General features: G+C 41.6%; 1 protein-coding gene across 1 annotated transcript in view; it reads right to left on the minus strand.

Moving 5' to 3' along the window:
• The window catches only part of MYO3A (myosin IIIA), a 269,541-nt gene that overhangs the window by 117,652 nt on the left and 132,527 nt on the right, over positions 1 to 19,362 (minus strand). Inside the window, exons 12-16 of the mRNA XM_040434050.1 lie at positions 18,527 to 18,610; positions 14,380 to 14,582; positions 12,137 to 12,235; positions 11,920 to 12,034; positions 7,846 to 7,972 (exon numbers count right to left, since the gene is read on the minus strand). Coding sequence (XP_040289984.1) covers positions 7,846 to 7,972; positions 11,920 to 12,034; positions 12,137 to 12,235; positions 14,380 to 14,582; positions 18,527 to 18,610 — 628 coding nt within the window. The remainder of the gene's footprint in view (positions 1 to 7,845; positions 7,973 to 11,919; positions 12,035 to 12,136; positions 12,236 to 14,379; positions 14,583 to 18,526; positions 18,611 to 19,362) is intronic.

Genomic DNA, 19,362 nt, shown 5'->3' on the forward strand with positions numbered 1-19,362 from the left:
CAGAGAAAATATATTAAAAAACCTAAAAATAAAAACCATAAAAAATAAATGAAAAATACCACATTCAATGGCAATATCGCACTATAGGTTGTGTGTGCAATAGATCTACTGATCATTTATTGAGCAGCAGAATTAAAACAGCCGCCGTCTAATACGTATGTGATTAGTATCTATTGCGCATACAGCCACAGTTGCATCCCATGGCGAATATCACATTTGCATATTGCTACAGTAGGATATACATAGTAGCTTTGCTTCTTTCTATTTGTTCATATACAGTACAGACCAAAAGTTTGGACACACCTTCTCATTCAAAGAGTTTTCTTTATTTTCATGACTATGAAAATTGTAGATTCACACTGAAGGCATCAAAACTATGAATTAACACATGTGGAATTATATACATAACAAACAAGTGTGAAACAACTGAAAATATGTCATATTCTAGGTTCTTCAAAGTAGCCACCTTTTGCTTTGATTACTGCTTTGCACACTCTTGGCATTCTCTTGATGAGCTTCAAGAGGTAGTCCCCTGAAATGGTTTTCACTTCACAGGTGTTTTTAAGCAGTGTGCAAGGATTATGTTTTTAAAGATGAAAAGTCTGCACTACTTGCGCTTAGTAAGGCTGTTAATATAATGAGTCTATTGATTAGTTCAATGCGGCAAAAATAGTAAAGCGATACATTCAAATGTTCCTTATTTATATTGTTTCAACCTTACATTTATAGTTCCATTTGGCCTGTATTAGCGCTAATTGTTTATATAGATATGTCTCCAACAGTGGTCGGTAACGGATACTCACTGTTAGCGGCTGATGTATGCCCCCCGTGGTATCTCACGTGGTGATTTACAAACTCACCTCCGCTTCTGTGTTTCTGTGTTGAGTGTGGATAATGTTACCTTACTCGTAGTGTTTTTTTTTTTTACAGGCTCTGTAGTTGATGCGGTGCTTGGCGTCCCACGTGTCTCGCCACGTCAACCTCGAGTTACCCGGTTCTTTTCAAAAATAGGGGACGGTATCTGTGGAGCGCTCCACGACTCTTGATGAAAGAGTATATTCTTTACATATCCATAGATATTTAGTAGGTGGGTCCTGGATCCTATGTGTATGCCAATTCACGTCAGACGCGTTTCGGAGTTTAAACTAACCCCTTCCTCAGTGGCAGCATACACCTGAACATCCTGCCCACTTTTATATCCACCTTTGTTATCATTATAAAAACCCGAACTGGATTCTTTATTTGCCTCATTTTTTGCCAGCTTTGTTTTTCCAAATAATCAGGAAAGATTGTGTAAATATTTGTTTCTTCCTGTTTGAATATCTTAGTTTTCTTTATATTAATCAACATATTGTTGTACTGCCATCAAAAAACGCATTGCGATTGTTATGCATTTTCCATGCGTTTTTTTGCATACCAATGCGTTTTTCTTGTGCGATTGTTATGCCTTTTCCATGTTTTTTTTGCATACCAATGCGTTTTCTTGTGTACAGTTGCATTTTGTCACCAGTTATGACAATTCATTATTATTTTTTAAAGGTGAGTTTGCAAAATCATAAAAAACATGAAAATAAGCAAAACACTCACTTTACAACAACACGCTGGAGTTGGTGTCCAGCTTCATATGGATATAGGAGACCATTATATTAAGAATGATTTATTATATATATATTTTTTCCATATTAAAGATGCTTGTGCCCTTTTTTTCTCTCAAATGCCACCTATATAAACACTAGTATATAATTTCTAGTATTATTTTATGTTTTTTAATCATTTATCTTTCTCCAAGGATTATATGTTTTTTAAGAGTCATATTTTTCGTAGAATCCTTGTTACAAAATTAAATTTTCTAGGTTTTCTCTTCCTACTGGGCTTTGAATGGTGTGACGAATGGAAGTATAGGATGGGGGCCTTCCGCCAAGGGGAGATCGGAGTGCTGGTAACACAGCCTGACTCTGATTTTCCATCAGCAAAGGGCACCCACCCATATCTCTACAAAAAGCCAAACAATTCCAATTTAGCGTTGAGTACCCCCAGGTAAGTGTATTGAAGTCAAAAATTCTTCTAGACTCTAGGCGTGACATCCTAGTAATATGGTTCCCCCCTCTCCAATGTCCTTCCACCTTCTCAAAGGCTGCAAAGGTTAAGCCAGTTGGATCTTTATTATGAGACTGTTTAAATTGTTTTGATAAGGAATGTTTTTCATAACCATTCTTTATATTTGTGATATGTTCCGGTATTCTTTTTTTCAGAGTATGTCCTCCCTATATATTGTTTTCGGCAAGAACATTGGATGATATAAATAACATTGGTGGAGCTACATGTTAAGAATTCCCTTATATCGTATGTGAAGGAATTTTGTGTCTTGGGAATACAATGTTTTTACAGTTGTTACATTTCTCACATCTATAAAAACCTTTGATGTTGAGCCATTTGTGTATAGAATGTTCTCCCCTTTTATTTGGTTTAATAGATGGTGATACTTTCAATCCCAAATTTGGGGCTTTCGTGTAGATTATCTGGGGGAATAGTAGTAACTGAAGGGCCTATAAGCTTGTCGTTCAAAATGTAATGCCAATGTCATTTTATAATTTGTTCAATTTTTTTATATTGCGCATTAAAAGGCAAAATAATGCGTATGGTATCCTCTTCTTGTTTTTTATCTACCGTATTTTTCGCCCTATAAGACGCACTTTTTTCCCCCCAAAAGTGGGGGGGAAATAGCAGTGCGTCTTATGGGGCGAATGCTGCTGATTTTGCCGAATTTTCAATGATACACCCGCCGCGATGCCGCGCAGCGGGTGTATCAGCTGTGAGGGAGGAGGGGCTGGGGGGCGGCATCTGCTTTTATAATGACAGCGGGGCCCGTGCAGTGACTGTATTCTACTACACGGGCCCCGCTCACTGTATAATCGTATCTGTAATAGTTAATTGTTATGTATATAATCGGGTAATCAGCGCTGTGTATTACTTACAACTACAAGCGCTCGGTAGGTAGCAGAGAGGAGGGAGGAGGCAGGCCGGGAGGATGGGCACTGGCAGCGTGAGTCACTATGTCACGCGCCTGCGCCGCCCACTTTATGAATGAAGCAGGCGGCGTGGGTGCATGACGTAGTGACTCACGCTGCCAGCGCCCGTCCTCCCGGCCTGCCTCCTCCCTCCTCTCTGCTACCGAGGGCTTGTACTTGCAAGTATACAGGCGCTGATTACCCGATTATATACATAACAATTAACTATTACAGATACGATAATATACAGTGAGCGGGGCCCGTGTAGTAGAATACAGTCACTGCACGGGCCCCGCTGTCATTATAAAAGCAGATGCGACCCCCACCCCCTGTATTGAGGGTCATTCACTACAGGGACACTGTTATGGAGGGGATCTGTGGATGACACATAGCATAAGATGCTATATATGTGTCATCCACAGATCCCCCCATAACTGTCATACACAGATCCTTATAACAGTGCCATCCAGAGACCCCAATAAGAGCCACCCACAGATCCCCCATAAGTGTCACCCACAAATCCCCCATAAGTGTCACCCACAGATCCCCCATAAGTGTCACCCACAGATCCCCCATAACAGTGCATCACCCACAGATCCCCCATAACAGTGCGTCACCCACAGATCCCCCATAACAGTGCGCCATCCACAGATCCCCCATAGCAGTGCGCCATCCACAGACCACAATTAGTTCAAAACCCACCAAAAGCACACCTTTTGGTTCAAAATATTTTTTCTCTTATTTTCCTCCTCAAAAACCTAGGTGCGTCTTATAGGGCGAAAAATACGGTATATTATTGGTCTCTACTGAAAAAAAGGACTGCCTGTCCATGTCTCTCACTTTAGATAAAGATGTCTCGACGACCTGTAGTGGATATTCTTTTTATATAAATTGTTCTTTCATTTCTTTCGCTTCTTCCTCAAATTTCTTATTTTTTGTGCAGTTGCGTTTTATACAGTGAAATTGTCCAATCGTTATGTTAAGGAGTCATCTTGGTAAATGGCAGCTAGAGTACAAAATATGGCTGTTTGTTATCAGTTTATGATAAGTACTGCAAATCAGTCTATCTTTTTCTACCGTAATTTGTAGATCCAAAAATTCTATTTGGGATAATTTGCTGAAATTTTTTTATTATTTGGATTTTTATTTATTCTTTCTAAGAACAGTTGAAGTTCTGTTTTACTTTTTTGCCAGATAAAAAAATTATCGTCAATGTATCTATGTCATAGCTCCAGGTCTGTCCCCCAGTCTGGGAGTAATATGTTTATGTTCCCATTGGGCCATAAATAAATTTGCATAACTGGGGGGCAAACCTGGTGCCCATGGTGGTGCCTCTAATTTGTAGAAAATAATCTGACTCAAAATAAAAATAATTATGGGTCAGTATATACCGTACTCCCTCTGCTAAATATTCTATTTGTTCCGCGCAGAGTTGTCTACTCATTTCTAATTGTGTCCTCATAGCTGCAATTCCTTGATCGTGTTCTATTATGGTATAAAGTGAGTTAATGTCTAATGTGCCTATAATCTAATGAGATTCATATTTTAGGTTTTCGATAATCTGTATAATCTGTGTAGTATCTTTTATATATGCCTTTTTGTTTTTCACCACTGGTTTTTGTATTGGGATAAATTCAATGTCAGGGAACCTATACCATAAATGATTGTACGTCCTGGTGGATCTTCCTTGTTTTTGTGTATGTTAGGTATACAATAGAATACAGGTAGCCTTTGTTGTGTACTTAAAATAAACTGATATTCCTGCTATAAAAGTATTTTTTTTCTCCAATCCTTTTTTTACAGAATTCTACAAGTACTTTATTGAACTCTTTAGTAGGGTCCCCTTTAATTTTTTGCATGTGGTTTCATCTGATAATTATCTTCTACATTCCAGATTATCTGCAGGCCGAATTATTATATTTTCCTGTGTTTGTAATTGTTTTATAGCTCGGATTTTGTGCATCGTGAGATTATTTCTTCTTGTTGTTGCATTTTTCATTCTTCTTATGTCCGTCTCTACACATTTCCGGAAAGTGGCAATTTCTTGACCTATTTCTTGTCTTGGATACATTTTAGACTTGTGTTTCAAATCTGTATGTTTATATTAATAATTTACATTCATCTCTGATGTCAGAGTTTTTTTAGGAAATATTTCTTCAAGCATAGTATCCTAATTATGCTTATTATTTATTATTAAAGCGCCATTCATTCCATAGCGCTGTACATATGAAAACGGGAGCACATACATAATACAGACAATTGCACTAAGCATAAACAAGACAAGTTACAAACTGGTACAGAAGGAGAGAGGGCCCTGTAGAGTGGCTGTCATAGATACATTTAGTTAATTGAATATTTTGACGGGGTGAGTCAAATTGACAAGAGCACCATATCCAGAGTAACAAGAGGGTGAGCCTCTGTTTTCCTTATGGTTTAAGTTATTTATCATAACAATAAACTATTTGTAGTACCCCCAGGTCTGGGGTACTACAAATATTTTTCCCAGAAACTCCAAAATACCTATGAAAATTAGCTATCATTGCACAAGGGAATAAAAGGTTAGCCAAAAACTAAGGAAGATTCAAAAGCACTGAAAATAAATAGAAACAATGGAACTTTAAAGGACTTAATGAACATGGCAATAGTGAAGACCTCTAACTTTACAACTGATTGTAAAAGTATAGTAGTAGGAGACATTGCTGTATAGGGATGGAGAATATAACGTTGAATGTAATTATGAGTGGCTTTCAGCATTGAAAAATGTATTTTTTGTTAGAAGGGTTTCCCACTAATAAGCTGATCACACATTGTGGTTGGTCTTCCTGTAGCACCAACACAGGGAAAGTTAAGCATTAAACAGCTCCTACAATCAGTGAGATCTCCTTGCACAGAAAAGATGCTAGATCCTTCAGAATGAGATGGGACCCACACCTATATCAAGAATGGAGCAGTGGCTGGAGGACTCTGGTCTGGCCACACCAAGCGCTCTCCCCATAGAAGTGAATGGGATCGCACCGCGCATGCACGGCGACTGCTCCTATTCACTTCTATGGGCGCGATGGAAATAGCCGAGCCAACGCCTCCACCACTTTCAGGGCTCCATTTAGGAGATAGGTGCCAGTCCCAATCGTGGGACCCTCACCTATTAGACACTGGGGGTGTATCCTAGTTCAAATCTTATGAGCTGAAACATTGCTGTCACGGCCACGGTTTTGGCCGTGACTCCTTGGGAGCCGCATACTGTTGCCCGCGGTTTTGGGTTGTAGTGTCAACCGCAGCTTGAGGCATAATGTAGTTGGCCTCAGGTGCGGTTGCCGCGGACAACAGCTATGTGTGCGGTTCCCTTGGAGTTATGTGCACGTTTGTATGCACTTTTGTATGTCTGTGTGCACTCTGTTTTGTGTGTGGTGTGCACTGACATCTTCCCTTCACTGTGGTTGCCCGTGGCAACGTTTGGTTGTATGTGTACATGTGGTGGCAGTGTCCCGGCCTTCGGGCTGACTCCCAGGACACGCTTGCCACCCATGTCGTTGCCTGCGGCAACAGCCACAGTGTGTTTGTAGTTTTAACACTTCCCCTTTATGTTATGTTTTCCCTTCTGTGGTATTGGAAGGGTTAACTCCCTTTCTGTGTGTCTGAGTCACGGGGTGTGTCTGACTGTTGGGTGTGGCCTCTTGGCCCTATATAGCCTCAGTTGTAGGCAGTAGCCAGAGAGGGTGTTTCAGCCATGCTGGCTGTAGACATCCTCCTGGTTACTTACCAACTGCCAGTGGGGGCCAACCTTCTGGTCATAAGCTTATATATGTCCTTTGGTGTCTGAAGATGTGTTTGCTTTATGTTGTTTTATTGCACCTGTGGTCCTGGGTTCCCGTGTGTTGTATGTTTGTGTGCTTAGTCCTGCTGTCTGTGGGCAGTACACCCACATGGGTTCCAGGCTTGGTTGTCTGTGGCAGGTCAGTGTGATGTTTGTGGCAAGTACCTGCCACTGCCACAGGTTGCACTTGTTCTCCCTTCCTTGCAGCTTGGCCAGTTAGACTCCTGTTCCTCCGTATCCAGAAGGAACAGGATGTCTTACTCTGACTCCTAGCCTAGGGACCGGCGGAGGGCGAGTAGGGATCCGAGGTTCCTGCGCATGGGTCCTCCTACCTTCAAGGTCGGCCCATGCAGGTAGGAGTTAGGGTCAGGGTTAGGGACGCTGTTAGGAGGTGACCTGCTCCCTAATCCTGTTCGTCCTGGTCAAGCAGCGACCATCATCCCCCGGCACACGGCTGAGGGTTTCCCCCATCCTCAGCCGTGACAATTGCATGGTAATAGGAAGATACAAGAGATGCATACATTCAGACCAGATCAAGGATAAGAGACCTGGGAAACATGACGCCAAATATAGTAGCTTGTCTATAGGATCAAAGACCACAGATGTAAAGTAGTTTAGTTTTATGCAATGTGCATGAAGGCCAACACAAAAGAAGCCAGGCAGGAAAAGTACTGATCCATTCTTCTGAACTTCAGTATTGATGAAGATTTTTGAGAATATCCATGAAAGCAAGGAAAACAGAATGGATCCTTGACCTACAAATGATTATACTGGAAGTATCTTTCCGATATAATGAGAAGAAATATCTAAGTCAATTATGCTTTGTAGAACTGATGGAAAAAGAGGACATCTGGTCATCTCATGTCACTCATTTCTGAATACAGTACTGTGTGTCGAGCCAAGAGGAAAAGTAAAGAACATCTCTGTGCATTAAGAAGCTTGAAAACCCAACCACATTTTTTACGATCAACAGGTTTGCAGCAATTTTTTACATTAAAAAGACTTAACATAATTGAATCTTACAGTTTTCCAGTATGGATGGATTGGAGATGTTGCTTTTATCTATCTGATGTTCTGATGCCACTGAAGTGAAGTCTATATTTCCCACATTCAAAATAGCAGCAAGAATGCTGTATACACTTCCAAGTTCCTTTAAGTAAATTATGTAATTGTAAGTTATATAATCAAAAGAAGAATGAAACAGAGAAAGCAATATTTGACAATAGTCATAAGAAATGGTGTTAAAAATTCAGGTAAATGTAATTATGTACCTTAGAACTTCTATGTGCCAACGTTAACTGAATCACAGTCTCAATATCGTAATCAATATGAGTACCTCTAAAGTGAAGTGTATGCCAAACTTGTGATTGCTAGAGTACATAGAATGTTCTTACTGGATCTTGGTCACGGTTCCAGATTAAAGGGTGGGGAAAAAAACTAAGCCTGTTACACCCTGCCAAGGTATATTGCCCTATAAGTCCTACCTATCACGGAGTAGTTGCCCAGATAAGTTGTTACAAGTCAGGAACCTCTCTCTGTCACTAGGAGGCCCTAAAATAACCATAATGTGACTTGATACAGTATCTGTGTTTTCAAAAGAGGTAATAATCTCTGGTATAATGTGGTCCCTACACATTTTGTTTGACTAATACCACCAAAGGATGAGAAAATCAAGTTGCCCCAAATTTCCCCAAAAATTCTGAATTTAATAAATCCTCGTGATTCATTTCAGGCACATCAGAGAAAGACAGAAACACACAAGTCATATTCCATTGGAAAAAAGACATGCAAGTCAGTTCTCCTTCCAAAAGAACAAAAAATACTGAGCGTCTCAAGAGAAAAGTGCCCTGATTTGCTAACTGGCCTTGGTCAGGGTCCTGGATGTGCTCTTTCTCATTAAAGTGACCACCTAGTATGCATGAGGTGTATTGTAGTGCAGCCAACACTGCTCTGCGTTTCAGGCAAAAATATATGCAAATTAGCATATCTTCCTTCTGGCATCAGATAGGCTAAGTGTTCTTTTCTTTCGAAGAAACCAAAAGTTATGCAAATTAGTTTTCCTTTATGAAAAAGTACTGCTTGAACAGTTTGAGGCTATACCCAGGGGGAAATTGTATTATGAAAAAACACTGATTGAATAGTTGAGTGGCTTACACTCCACTTTGAGGGTACACATATTGACTATGATATTGAGACTGTGATTTGGTCAACAATGGCACATATTGGTTGGATTGACCCAAACATATCGTATTTTTCACCCTATAAGATGCACCGGCCCATAAGACGCACCTAGGTTTTTGGGGAGGAAAATAAGAAGAATTTTTTTTTTAACCAAAAGGTGTGCTGTGTGTTTGGTGGGTTTGGAACTAATGCTGGTCTGTGGATGGCACTATTACTGGGGATCTGTGGATGACGGACACTGTTATGGGGGGATCTGTGGATAACGGACACTGTTATGGGGGGATCTGTGGATGACGGACACTGTTATGGGGGGATCTGTGGATGACGGACACTTTTATGGGGGGGGTCTGTGGATGACAGACACTGTTATGGGGGGGATCTGTGGATGACAGATACACTGTTATGGGGGGGATCTGTGGATGAGGGACACTGTTATGGGGAGGATCTGTGGATGACGGACACTGTTATGGGGGGGATCTGTGACGGACACTGTTATGGGGGGATCTGTGGCTGGCACTGTTACAGGGGGATCTGTGGCTGGCACTGTTACAGGGGGGGATCTATGGATGGCACTGTTACGGGGGGATCTGTGGATGATGGACACTGTTATGGGGGGAATCTATGGATGACGGACACTGTTATGGGGGGATCTGTGACGGACACTGTTATGGGGGGGATCTGTGGCTTGCACTGTTACAGGGGGATCTGTGGCTGGCACTGTTACAGGGGGATCTGTGGCTGGCACTGTTACAGGGGTATCTGTGGCTGGCACTGTTACAGGGGGATCTGTGGCTGGCCCTGGTACAGGGGGATCTGTGGCTGGCACTGTTACAGGGGGATCTGTGGCTGGCACTGTTACAGGGGGGATCTGTGGATGGCACTGTTACAGGGGGGATCTGTGGATGGCACTGTTACAGGGGGGGATCTGTGGATGGCACTGTTATGGGCTGGGGGGGATCTGTGGATGGCACTGTTAGAAGGGGGATCTGTGGGTGGCACTGTTATATATGTGCCATCCACAGACCCCCCCAGCCCATAACAGTGCCATCCACAGACCCCCCCAGCCCATAACAGTGCCATCCACAGACCCCCCCAGACCATAACAGTGCCATCCACAGACCCCCCAGCCCATAACAGTGCCATCCACAGATCCCCCCCCGCCGCTCCAGTATACTAATATAAGATGTCTTATTCAATTAATAGTTATTAAACATGCCCCCTTACTCCTAATAGTACCTTATATCCTAACCGCTTCAGTAGAACCCAGGCAGGCAGGCCGGGCGGCCGGCGCGTCCCTCACTGACGTCACTTGCCTGCGCCGCCTGCTTCATTCATAAAGTAGGCGGCGCAGGCACGTGACATCAGGGAGTTACGGCGGGGCTATACTACACTGACTGCACCGCCCCGCCGCTATTGCCGGCCCCCAGCTCCTCCTCCCAGTCCCTCCCCGAGTCCCCGCTCGCTCCTACATCGCAGCTTGCGATGTAAAACTGCCAGCATTCGCCCCATAAGACGCAGGGGCATTTCTCACCCATTAGAAAAAGTGCGTCTTATGGGGCGAAAAATACATTCTTCTAACACTGGGGTGCACATCCTGCAGCCCTTGATACCTTTCTGTGCAGCCCCAACCATCTGGTGACAGACATGTATGTCTATGTCTTGTGGCTGCTCACATGCATTTTTCATGTATTCTCCCATTAGATTGGAATCCTGGAAGTGTAACTAGACATTTATGACATATACAGTATGTTCAATATGCCATAAATATAGTATTTCAGTTGTAAATGCCCCTTTAAATCTTATTTTTGGCCCTATATGTTGGTTCAGTCTGACAATGTTGCCCCACACACAAAACTTTGTGCACCCCTGTTCTAACATTATTGTATAATTTGATGATTTTATGCATAATGTATAAGCCTTTTTAATTGAGTAAAGCAAAGGTTAAGTTTTATTATTTTGTGCATGCTATTCCACCCTCATACATTGAGTGTCTTTCATTTTGGTGATTTGGAAGGGCTCTGCTGTGATTTAACCCTCACCTTTGGATTATACTTTTAAAAAATGTATTTGAACCCATATGCAAATAAGCAGTTAAGTGCACATAGGACGGGCCCTTGCTCCTCCTGCTTACTCTGCCAGCCCATTCTTCTCTTTTACTTACAGGGAAAGGCAAGATGACTATGCAAGAACCTGGTCCTGTCAATCAAAGAGGAGAGAGAAAGGGTTGAAGATGATGCATGAGGAGCAACGGTGCACAGAGTAGCTTGTGCCCGCCCTTGGTGCACTTAACTGCTTATTAGCCTATGGATTAAAAGAAGCAGCTGATCACTGAGTGAAAAATATAATTACATTCAGCTGAGCTAGCCCTACAAGACATTGTGCCCAGTTATCAGTGAATTTTTTGGTGACAAACCACCTATAATTTTAATACAGCCGACCCTTTGTTCTCTGGCAGCAGCTAACTTCCCTCAGCCAAAAACGCATATGTATGGGGGTGGTCGTTCCGACCACAGTTATCAGAAAAGTGTGCCCAGCTTTCCAGATCCATTGTTCCATTGTTTACTCAAGCAACCAGATGATCAAACTCAGTTATTAGTTAGTTTTAACTGGACACAACCAGGGGAAATGCATCAGGACATCTAAACAATATCGCTCAATGCCAAGAAGCAGTTGTGAAAGCAAACATAATATTTCAATGAATAAAAAGTTAACAATCCTTCTAAATGTAATATTGCTCCTAAATGAATCACATTTTGAACATGGGGCATAGTTTACAAATCCCCAAAGCATATTGGTCACTAGAAAGGGGGAAAGCACAAAAGCAGCGGAAACAAATGTAATTCAATTTGGAGATACTTATGAATATGTACAATAGATTAGTAAAATAAAAGGGACAAAGGAGATGCTACCACTCACCTCCAGCGTAAAACCTATCACTTTGAAACACTGCTCAATTAAGTCAAACTGAGTTTTGTAGAATGTGTTATTCATAAAATCTTGTACCATTTTAATATGCTCATTTTGTAGGTATCTGAAATGTGAGCGATAAATGATTAGCAATTACACGAGAGCGAAAAAGTAATAACTCGCCATCACTGGCGTTATAACATGTTTCTCTTATCTTTTATATTACCTGGGAGGCCTGTTTTCTGGCAATTTATAATGTACAAGTTTCTTTTTTTCTGACAATCCGGCGTAAATGTAATAGAAAATGTGGAAATTCTTTTCTCCTCTGAAAAGAACAAAATGTGAAGAAAAAAAACAACAATTGAGTTATTAAAGGGAATGTCTGATGTGTTTGATTTTGGTTTCATTATTGAGATGGCAGGCGGTAGAAGAGAAATAATAAATTTGTTCTTTTTTAAACCGATGTAGTCATTTACTCTTTGATTTAAAAATATTTCATGGGACAGCCATATTGGAGACACACAATTGTTTCCTGTATTGTCTGTATAGAAAGTGTAGTAGGGTGTGTGAGCTTTATGGCAGTTGAAGTGAATGGGAGTCAATTGACAAATGTCATAGTAAAGATGTGTGAACCAGTTCATAACGAACAGTGTTCATTAAGAACCAATCAATTCTTCAGATGACAGACGAACCCAAAGCTTTTCAGGTTCGTTTCGGAGAAATCCAGTAAAAAGGCATGTAGCGCCCTTTTACGACACATGTTGGCAGAACAAAAGCACTAGGGAGGAAGAAGAGGGGTGCTCACATGACCCTGAAAGAAAGTGTGTGTGTGTGTGGGGGGGGGGGGGGGGAATCTGCCAGGACCTGTGATGACATCATCATCATCATCATCACCACAGGTCCTATACATCTAGTAAAGGAACTGCACAGAGCATCATCACAGGTCCTTCAACCCCCAACAGCATGGAGAAGACCTGCACGATGAGCTCTCCACCAAGACTGGAATGGAGTGGTAAGAGGAGGTCCTCCTCCTTTCTCTTCATTTATATACTTATACTTTCTACTTGTCACATCAGTACACTGCCCTATATACTAAATATATATATATAGCAAACAAAAAACAGTAGCAGCACACCACTATATGCGCTAAGACTAAGTGAACAAGTAAATGTGTGAACAGGGTCAAATACATGACGCCATATAGTTACTGCAAAGCAGTGGAGAAGCTCTTAGCGCATATTATTGATCAAAAATATGTCGGGCCCACCTACCAGACGGCAAGGTCGCTTCTCATCAGGTGGGACCTACTCTAACACGGAATGTCCAGCTCCTTTGTTTCTCTGATTAAAAGCACCAAGGGGTGGGGGATGGGCGGGGAGTGCTTAGCTTAGCACTCCCCGCCCATCCCCCACCCCTTGGTGCTTTTAATCAGAGAAACAAAGGAGCTGGACATTCCGTGTTAGAGTAGGTCCCACCTGATGAGAAGCGACCTTGCCGTCTGGTAGGTGGGCCCGACATATTTTTGATCAATAATATGCGCTAAGAGCTTCTCCACTGCTTTGCAGTAACTATATGGCGTCATGTATTTGACCCTGTTCACACATTTACTTGTTCACTTAGTCTAAGCGCATATAGTGGTGTGCTGCTACTGTTTTTTGTTTGCTGTATTATGCCGGGTAGCTTGCACCTGCGATTTGTCTCAGGAGGTGCTGTTCCGTTTTTTGATATATATATATATATATATATATATATATATGTGCAAAAAAGGCCAAGGCAGCACTCAAGTATCCGTGAAAAAAAGGGTATTTTATTAACCCATGTGGTAACAGCAACGTTTCAGCTCACTCCATGGAGCCTTTGTCAAGCCATATATATATATATATATATATATATACACACACTGCATCTAGTATACAGTATACTTGATGTAGTAGACACAGGTACTGTATGTAGTATAACCAACAGTGTACTAATATGTGAGGTACAAGGTATTCACTGAGTTATTCACTGAAATATATCTGTAGAGCGCCACCTGCTGTTTTTTTCTTATTTCTTTGACCTGCTCACTGAGATGGTCGCACATGCTCAGTTCCATCCTCCAACTGCCTCCTGAGCTGTGATAGGGAGAGCATGGACACGCCCCCTGAGCTGTGATAGGGAGAGCATGGACACGCCCCCTGAGCTGCAGCAGAAAAGACACTTTCCCTGAGCTGTCACCTTGATATAAAATCTAGCAGAGCAATGATTGGGCAGATCTCTGGATCCATGTGAGGCACATGGCTGGTTCTAGCTTTGTTAGAAAGAGATTGTCATGTGCTATATGCTCTCTTATTTTTACATTAGTCATAGGATAAACCTTTTAAGGATTATGGTTTGATCTCAGGAAATTTAAAGTTAATTAAGAGTTAATTTAAAATCCTGCCAAGTTAACTAGGTAAATGACTAGGAATCAAGACTATAAGAACTTACATTGCCTGGTGGACTACTCTGGATTTTTCCAGAAGGTATTCAGAAATCTGGGCTGCTACAACAGTTCCATTTTTGGTGAATTTCATTTCTAAGTATTTCCCAAAGCGACTTGAGTTTTCATTAATGATTGTGCATGCATTTCCGAAGGCTTCTACCAGATTATTCACCTGCAAAATCTTCTCCTGCAACGTTCTGTTGTTTGCCTAGAAAGGTAAAAAGGCATTACAACCTTATCTTAGTTTTTGAAATCTGCTTGTACATTCTGCTTTTTGAACCCTTGGCAAAGGATCTCACCACCAGAAGACTCCATCCCATCTCAGGGCAGGCCTCTTTTCATCCTCTGTAAGAGAGGAGAGGGGTATCACCCCCTGGTTGATGCCGCTTGATTTGTTTGCATACGTTACCTGTGTAATATTAAACTGAGGTTCTATGACCCACCAAAGCAAAACATGAGTGTCTGAGGATTTAAAGAAAATCTATACAAACATGTGCTTGCCCACTTTTAATTATATCCAATATTCTGCTACCATTGCACAAACTTGTGAATAAAACCAATAACATTTGCCTCTAGCAGGACATGATTAGTTCCAAATTAGCTTCAAATGGGGTTGCCTTCTATAGGACCTTTGATGATTAATGTTGTGTTGGAAGCTGAACCCACCAGCATACCCTTTGGTACTCTGGTGGAGTGAATCTGACCCTGCATCAGTGGATAGAAGGAAGGTCCACACTGGTTAACATCAAAAATTAGTGTAGGTATTGCAGGGGTGGATTAAGTGCACCATAGGCCCAGGAGTGTCTACCTAACTCAGACCCCCTCCCTCCATTTCCCCTGATGTCCCCCCTCCCGTGTGCCGCCCAATAGTTATTTTTTCCTGTATAAGGAGGCTGCGGTCCTCTGTGAGCACTGCAGCCTCTTCCTAGGCCATGTGACATCACATTCATCAGTCATGTAGTCTAGGTGCACCTCAGTTTCATACAAAGTGAATCTGGCTGAGCTGCAATACCGTGCACAGCCATTATAAAATGGACAACGCTATTCTTGGTAAACACAGAGAAGGCCATGACACTTACTGGAGCATCATAATCTCCTCAAAATGCTGATCGGCAGGAGTGCTGGGAGCTGGACCCTGTCAATCTCATATTGACGACTTATCCTGAGGATAGGCTGTCAATAGGTAAATCCCAGAGAAATGTTTGTTATCTGTAGTGTTACATAGAACTGCAGGTACCATCTATTATATTATCTGTATTCAGAGAGCTATCACTGTGTATTCTGTGCTGTTACATAGGACTGCAGGTACCATCTGAGTACAAAGAATGTGGTAGATGTAACCTGCAGTTCTATGTAACACCATAGATAACACAGTGATAACTTTCTAAGTATAGATAGTAGATGCTTGAAAAAGTCCTCTTAGGCCAAAACGTAGCATCTGGAATAAAGTTTCACTTGAGGACGTGCTGTCTCCACCAGACTCTTTCCGTGTTCCTGATCTATAGATAGTAGATGTCACCTGCAGTCCTATGTAACAACACAGATAACACTGGACTTCAGGTAACATCTCATATAGCAGATGCTACCTGCAGTCTGGTGCGACGTCCTCCTCTTTTGGCTAGGAAAAGGGAGGAAAAGAGGAATATCAGCAGCTGAGAGAGGGCATTCAATAGAAGCTGTGCAGCCGCACAGCTTAGTGGGACAGTGCAGCACTGTGTGCATGTAGGCGTTTAGGGTGGCATTGGGTCCCACAGAGATGTCGAGCCCGGGACTGCTGACCAAAAAACACCTCTATTATAATCTGCTATTGAGGTATTGGACCTACTACCTCCCACACACCACAATAGCCCTATATCAGCCAAATGGTCTCCTTTTGGGTAATCAAGACAAATGGGAAACGTCCACATAGAAAACTATTTTTTTTCCCATTGAGATTTTTTTGGGGGTATTCCAATGATTGGAAACAGTAATGTTCTCAGTGACTTATCACATGGGGTATCACTTATTGAAAATTTTCTTGTTGGCCATAGCAACGAATAAACAAGCAATTTTGAGAAATAAAGCCTGATCTTTTCATGCAAATCAAGTTTTCAAAATTTTTACATACTAGAATAGAACCAAACTCTATAATTCTACAAAGAATTTCTACCATTATGTTGTGAGTACACTGATTATGATAATTACCTCACAGCAATTATACTTTTTAGATTGATTTCAGACTAATGATATCAACTTCATAGAACAATCATATTCTGTTCTGTGATGAAAATAATTTTTGAAAAATTCCAGCTTTAAACAATGCGCTACTCTTTTCACTAATCCGAATATCATGGCTCTCCCTTAAAAGGCTTAGCTAAGACAAATATAATTTATTTTGTAAAAGATAAATAAGGCAGTGTTACTATACAAATTCCCGCAGAGTCATTTGGTAAATTTCAGGCATGAAGAAAATCTTTGTTTATGCTGTTTTTTTCACAAATTATTCTGTTCTAAGTTTTCCCCGTAGGAACAAGTGTTTAAACAATGATTTACAATATCTACATTAATTACATTTTAGAATACATTCAGCAAATTATTGCCTTTAGACACCGGGTTCACAAAAAAGTTAGACTGTCTTTTGTTTCAATAAAGGGGTTGTGCAGGCAGTTTTTTTTATTGATGACCGATCTTCAGGATAGGTTGTCAATATCTGATCGGCAGAGGTCAGACAATCAGCACCCCCACGATCAGCTGTTTGTGTAGTACCTCGGAGTGGGGCACCATTTTGTCACCTGGCTATGGGTTCCTATGTCTAGCAATGTATCCCATCAGTATATTTATTGCAAGTTTTTCTCATTTAGCGCCTTAATATTGTTATGCAACAGTTTCTACATGTGATGTGCCTGATTTTGCAGCAGGTGACATATGTTCGGGCAGATTCCTTTAAAAAGAATGGAACTAACCATTCCAATCATTCCCTGTTTGGGTAGAAGTGGGATGTTCCCCTTCCCACCAAGGGATAGGTTGTTGAGCAAGTTGAGTTAGTTGGAGTTATACTGTGAAAGAGACCAGACAAAGAGCAGTGAGGGAAGCGTTTTCCCCTCCTGCTGCAGAAGCTTTCGGAAAGCAGCTCGTAGAGCAGCTTACTCCTGATATTAATAACACTTTGTATCTTAGAGGGGGACCATGGGTCCATGACACCCCACTCTGTTAGAGACAATAACCAAAATTTGAAGCTAAAGATAGCATTACGGAATAAACAGTCAAGGCCAACTGCCAGAACTGCTGGAACCAAGAAAGAGAAATGTTAAGTACCATTCTGTTACTGCGTGAGTTTATTCCAAGTAAAGAAAAGTTAAACTTCACAAAGTCTGGACTTCATTTCGTTCCTCGTTCCAAATCAATCTCTGCAATGGAGACGGCCCCCTCAGGAAGTGACAGCCTTAAGGTACGGTAGGAGCACCATGACACAAACATTAGGCCACGGTATACCACTCGAATTCTACACACCGGGACTACTCCCCTGGGGGTCAGCATGCTGCATTTGAAGAGGAGGCAGCGCTTCACGCGACCGCTACTTCCCTTTCATTAAGCTGCCTGTCGTCTCCGAAGTGCAGTGTAAGGACAAGTACTGGCTCCATTCACTTGAATGGAGCGAGTGCTTGTAATTATACTACATTGTCGCTTCAAGGGAGACGATGGGCAGTGTAATGAAAAGTAAGCAGCGCTCACACGGAGCGCCGCCTCCTCTTTAAACAGCTCATCAGCGGGGGTGTTGGACCCCCGCCATTCAGATAACAATTACACAGTTAATATTTAAATAAAGAGTTTGGTTCATGCACTGTATGAACAAGAAGAACAAGTACATTGGGATTCAGCATATTAGTGTTTTACAATGGACAACGAACTGTTTAATGCATAAATTCTCTTGTGGTAGTGCTGCAGTGGAAAATAATTCATTTGAATTAGTTCCTCAACATATTACAGCAGATCACTTATGGTCTCAATGATACCAAGAGCTCAGGTTATCGGGTGATCCTTACTTTTGCATACACACACTGATGTGAATGAAATGTGAAAATAAAAAGTGATCACCACTGGAACTGAGGCCACCTCTTTGTGTAGAAATACAGTAACATGCATCGATTGTTTCGCTGCACATTATGAGCTCACCTTTCCAAGGACTGTGAGCTGCTGGACCAGAAGATGAGCCCCTTCCGTCTTTCCGGCACCACTCTCACCAGAAATTACAATGCACTAAAATCAGAAGAGCAGAATGTTGCTTGGATTCATTTTTTCAAAGGGGCTTTCCAGGGAGACAAAAATTAGTGGCACCCCCACAATCCCCTACAGCTGCCGATCCAACACTGCCTAGGTCTACGCTGCTCTCTGTTTCTTTCTCTCATCTTGCTTTTAATCACTGACTGAGATGGGTTCTATTTTTCAAGACTGGATCTGGAAGCAAAAAGCAGTGGGGAGCGAGGCAGTGCCAGAATTGCAATGGCACAGGATCAGTGGAGGCAAGTATCAATTATTTTATTTTATTTTTTTATGTTATTTTATATTTTTAAGCCACCTGCTGCCACCAATTTTTGTTGCATCAGAATGCCCTTTAAAGTCGGAGAGACATGCACTACAACAAAATTGATGCATTGGCTTCTTAAACCTCCAGTAAATAAATACATTGATATTTATCACAAAATGTTTTTATTCTTTTCCCTGTCAAAAGAAAAAGAAAAAACAAGCAAACCAAAAATAGGCAATAGGCAGGGCCGAATTACTGAAATTTGTTAAAATATTTGGAACCGCATCCTCCCCAGTAACTGTATACCTCTGATGTCAGATCGGGCAAGAAAATACAAAATAGGTGGAAGTCCCCCTCCTATATGACTGTTACTGGGGAAAACAAGGATGGGGTATTTGACATTTAGGTTTACAATCCCAATCTTTTACTCAAAGGTATCTGGCAGCAGCTTTAACTTTGGTAATATATATGAACATTCAGTCAC

Source organism: Bufo bufo, chromosome 5, assembly GCF_905171765.1.
Source record: "Bufo bufo chromosome 5, aBufBuf1.1, whole genome shotgun sequence".
In the NCBI taxonomy this organism is placed as follows: Eukaryota; Metazoa; Chordata; class Amphibia; order Anura; family Bufonidae; genus Bufo; species Bufo bufo.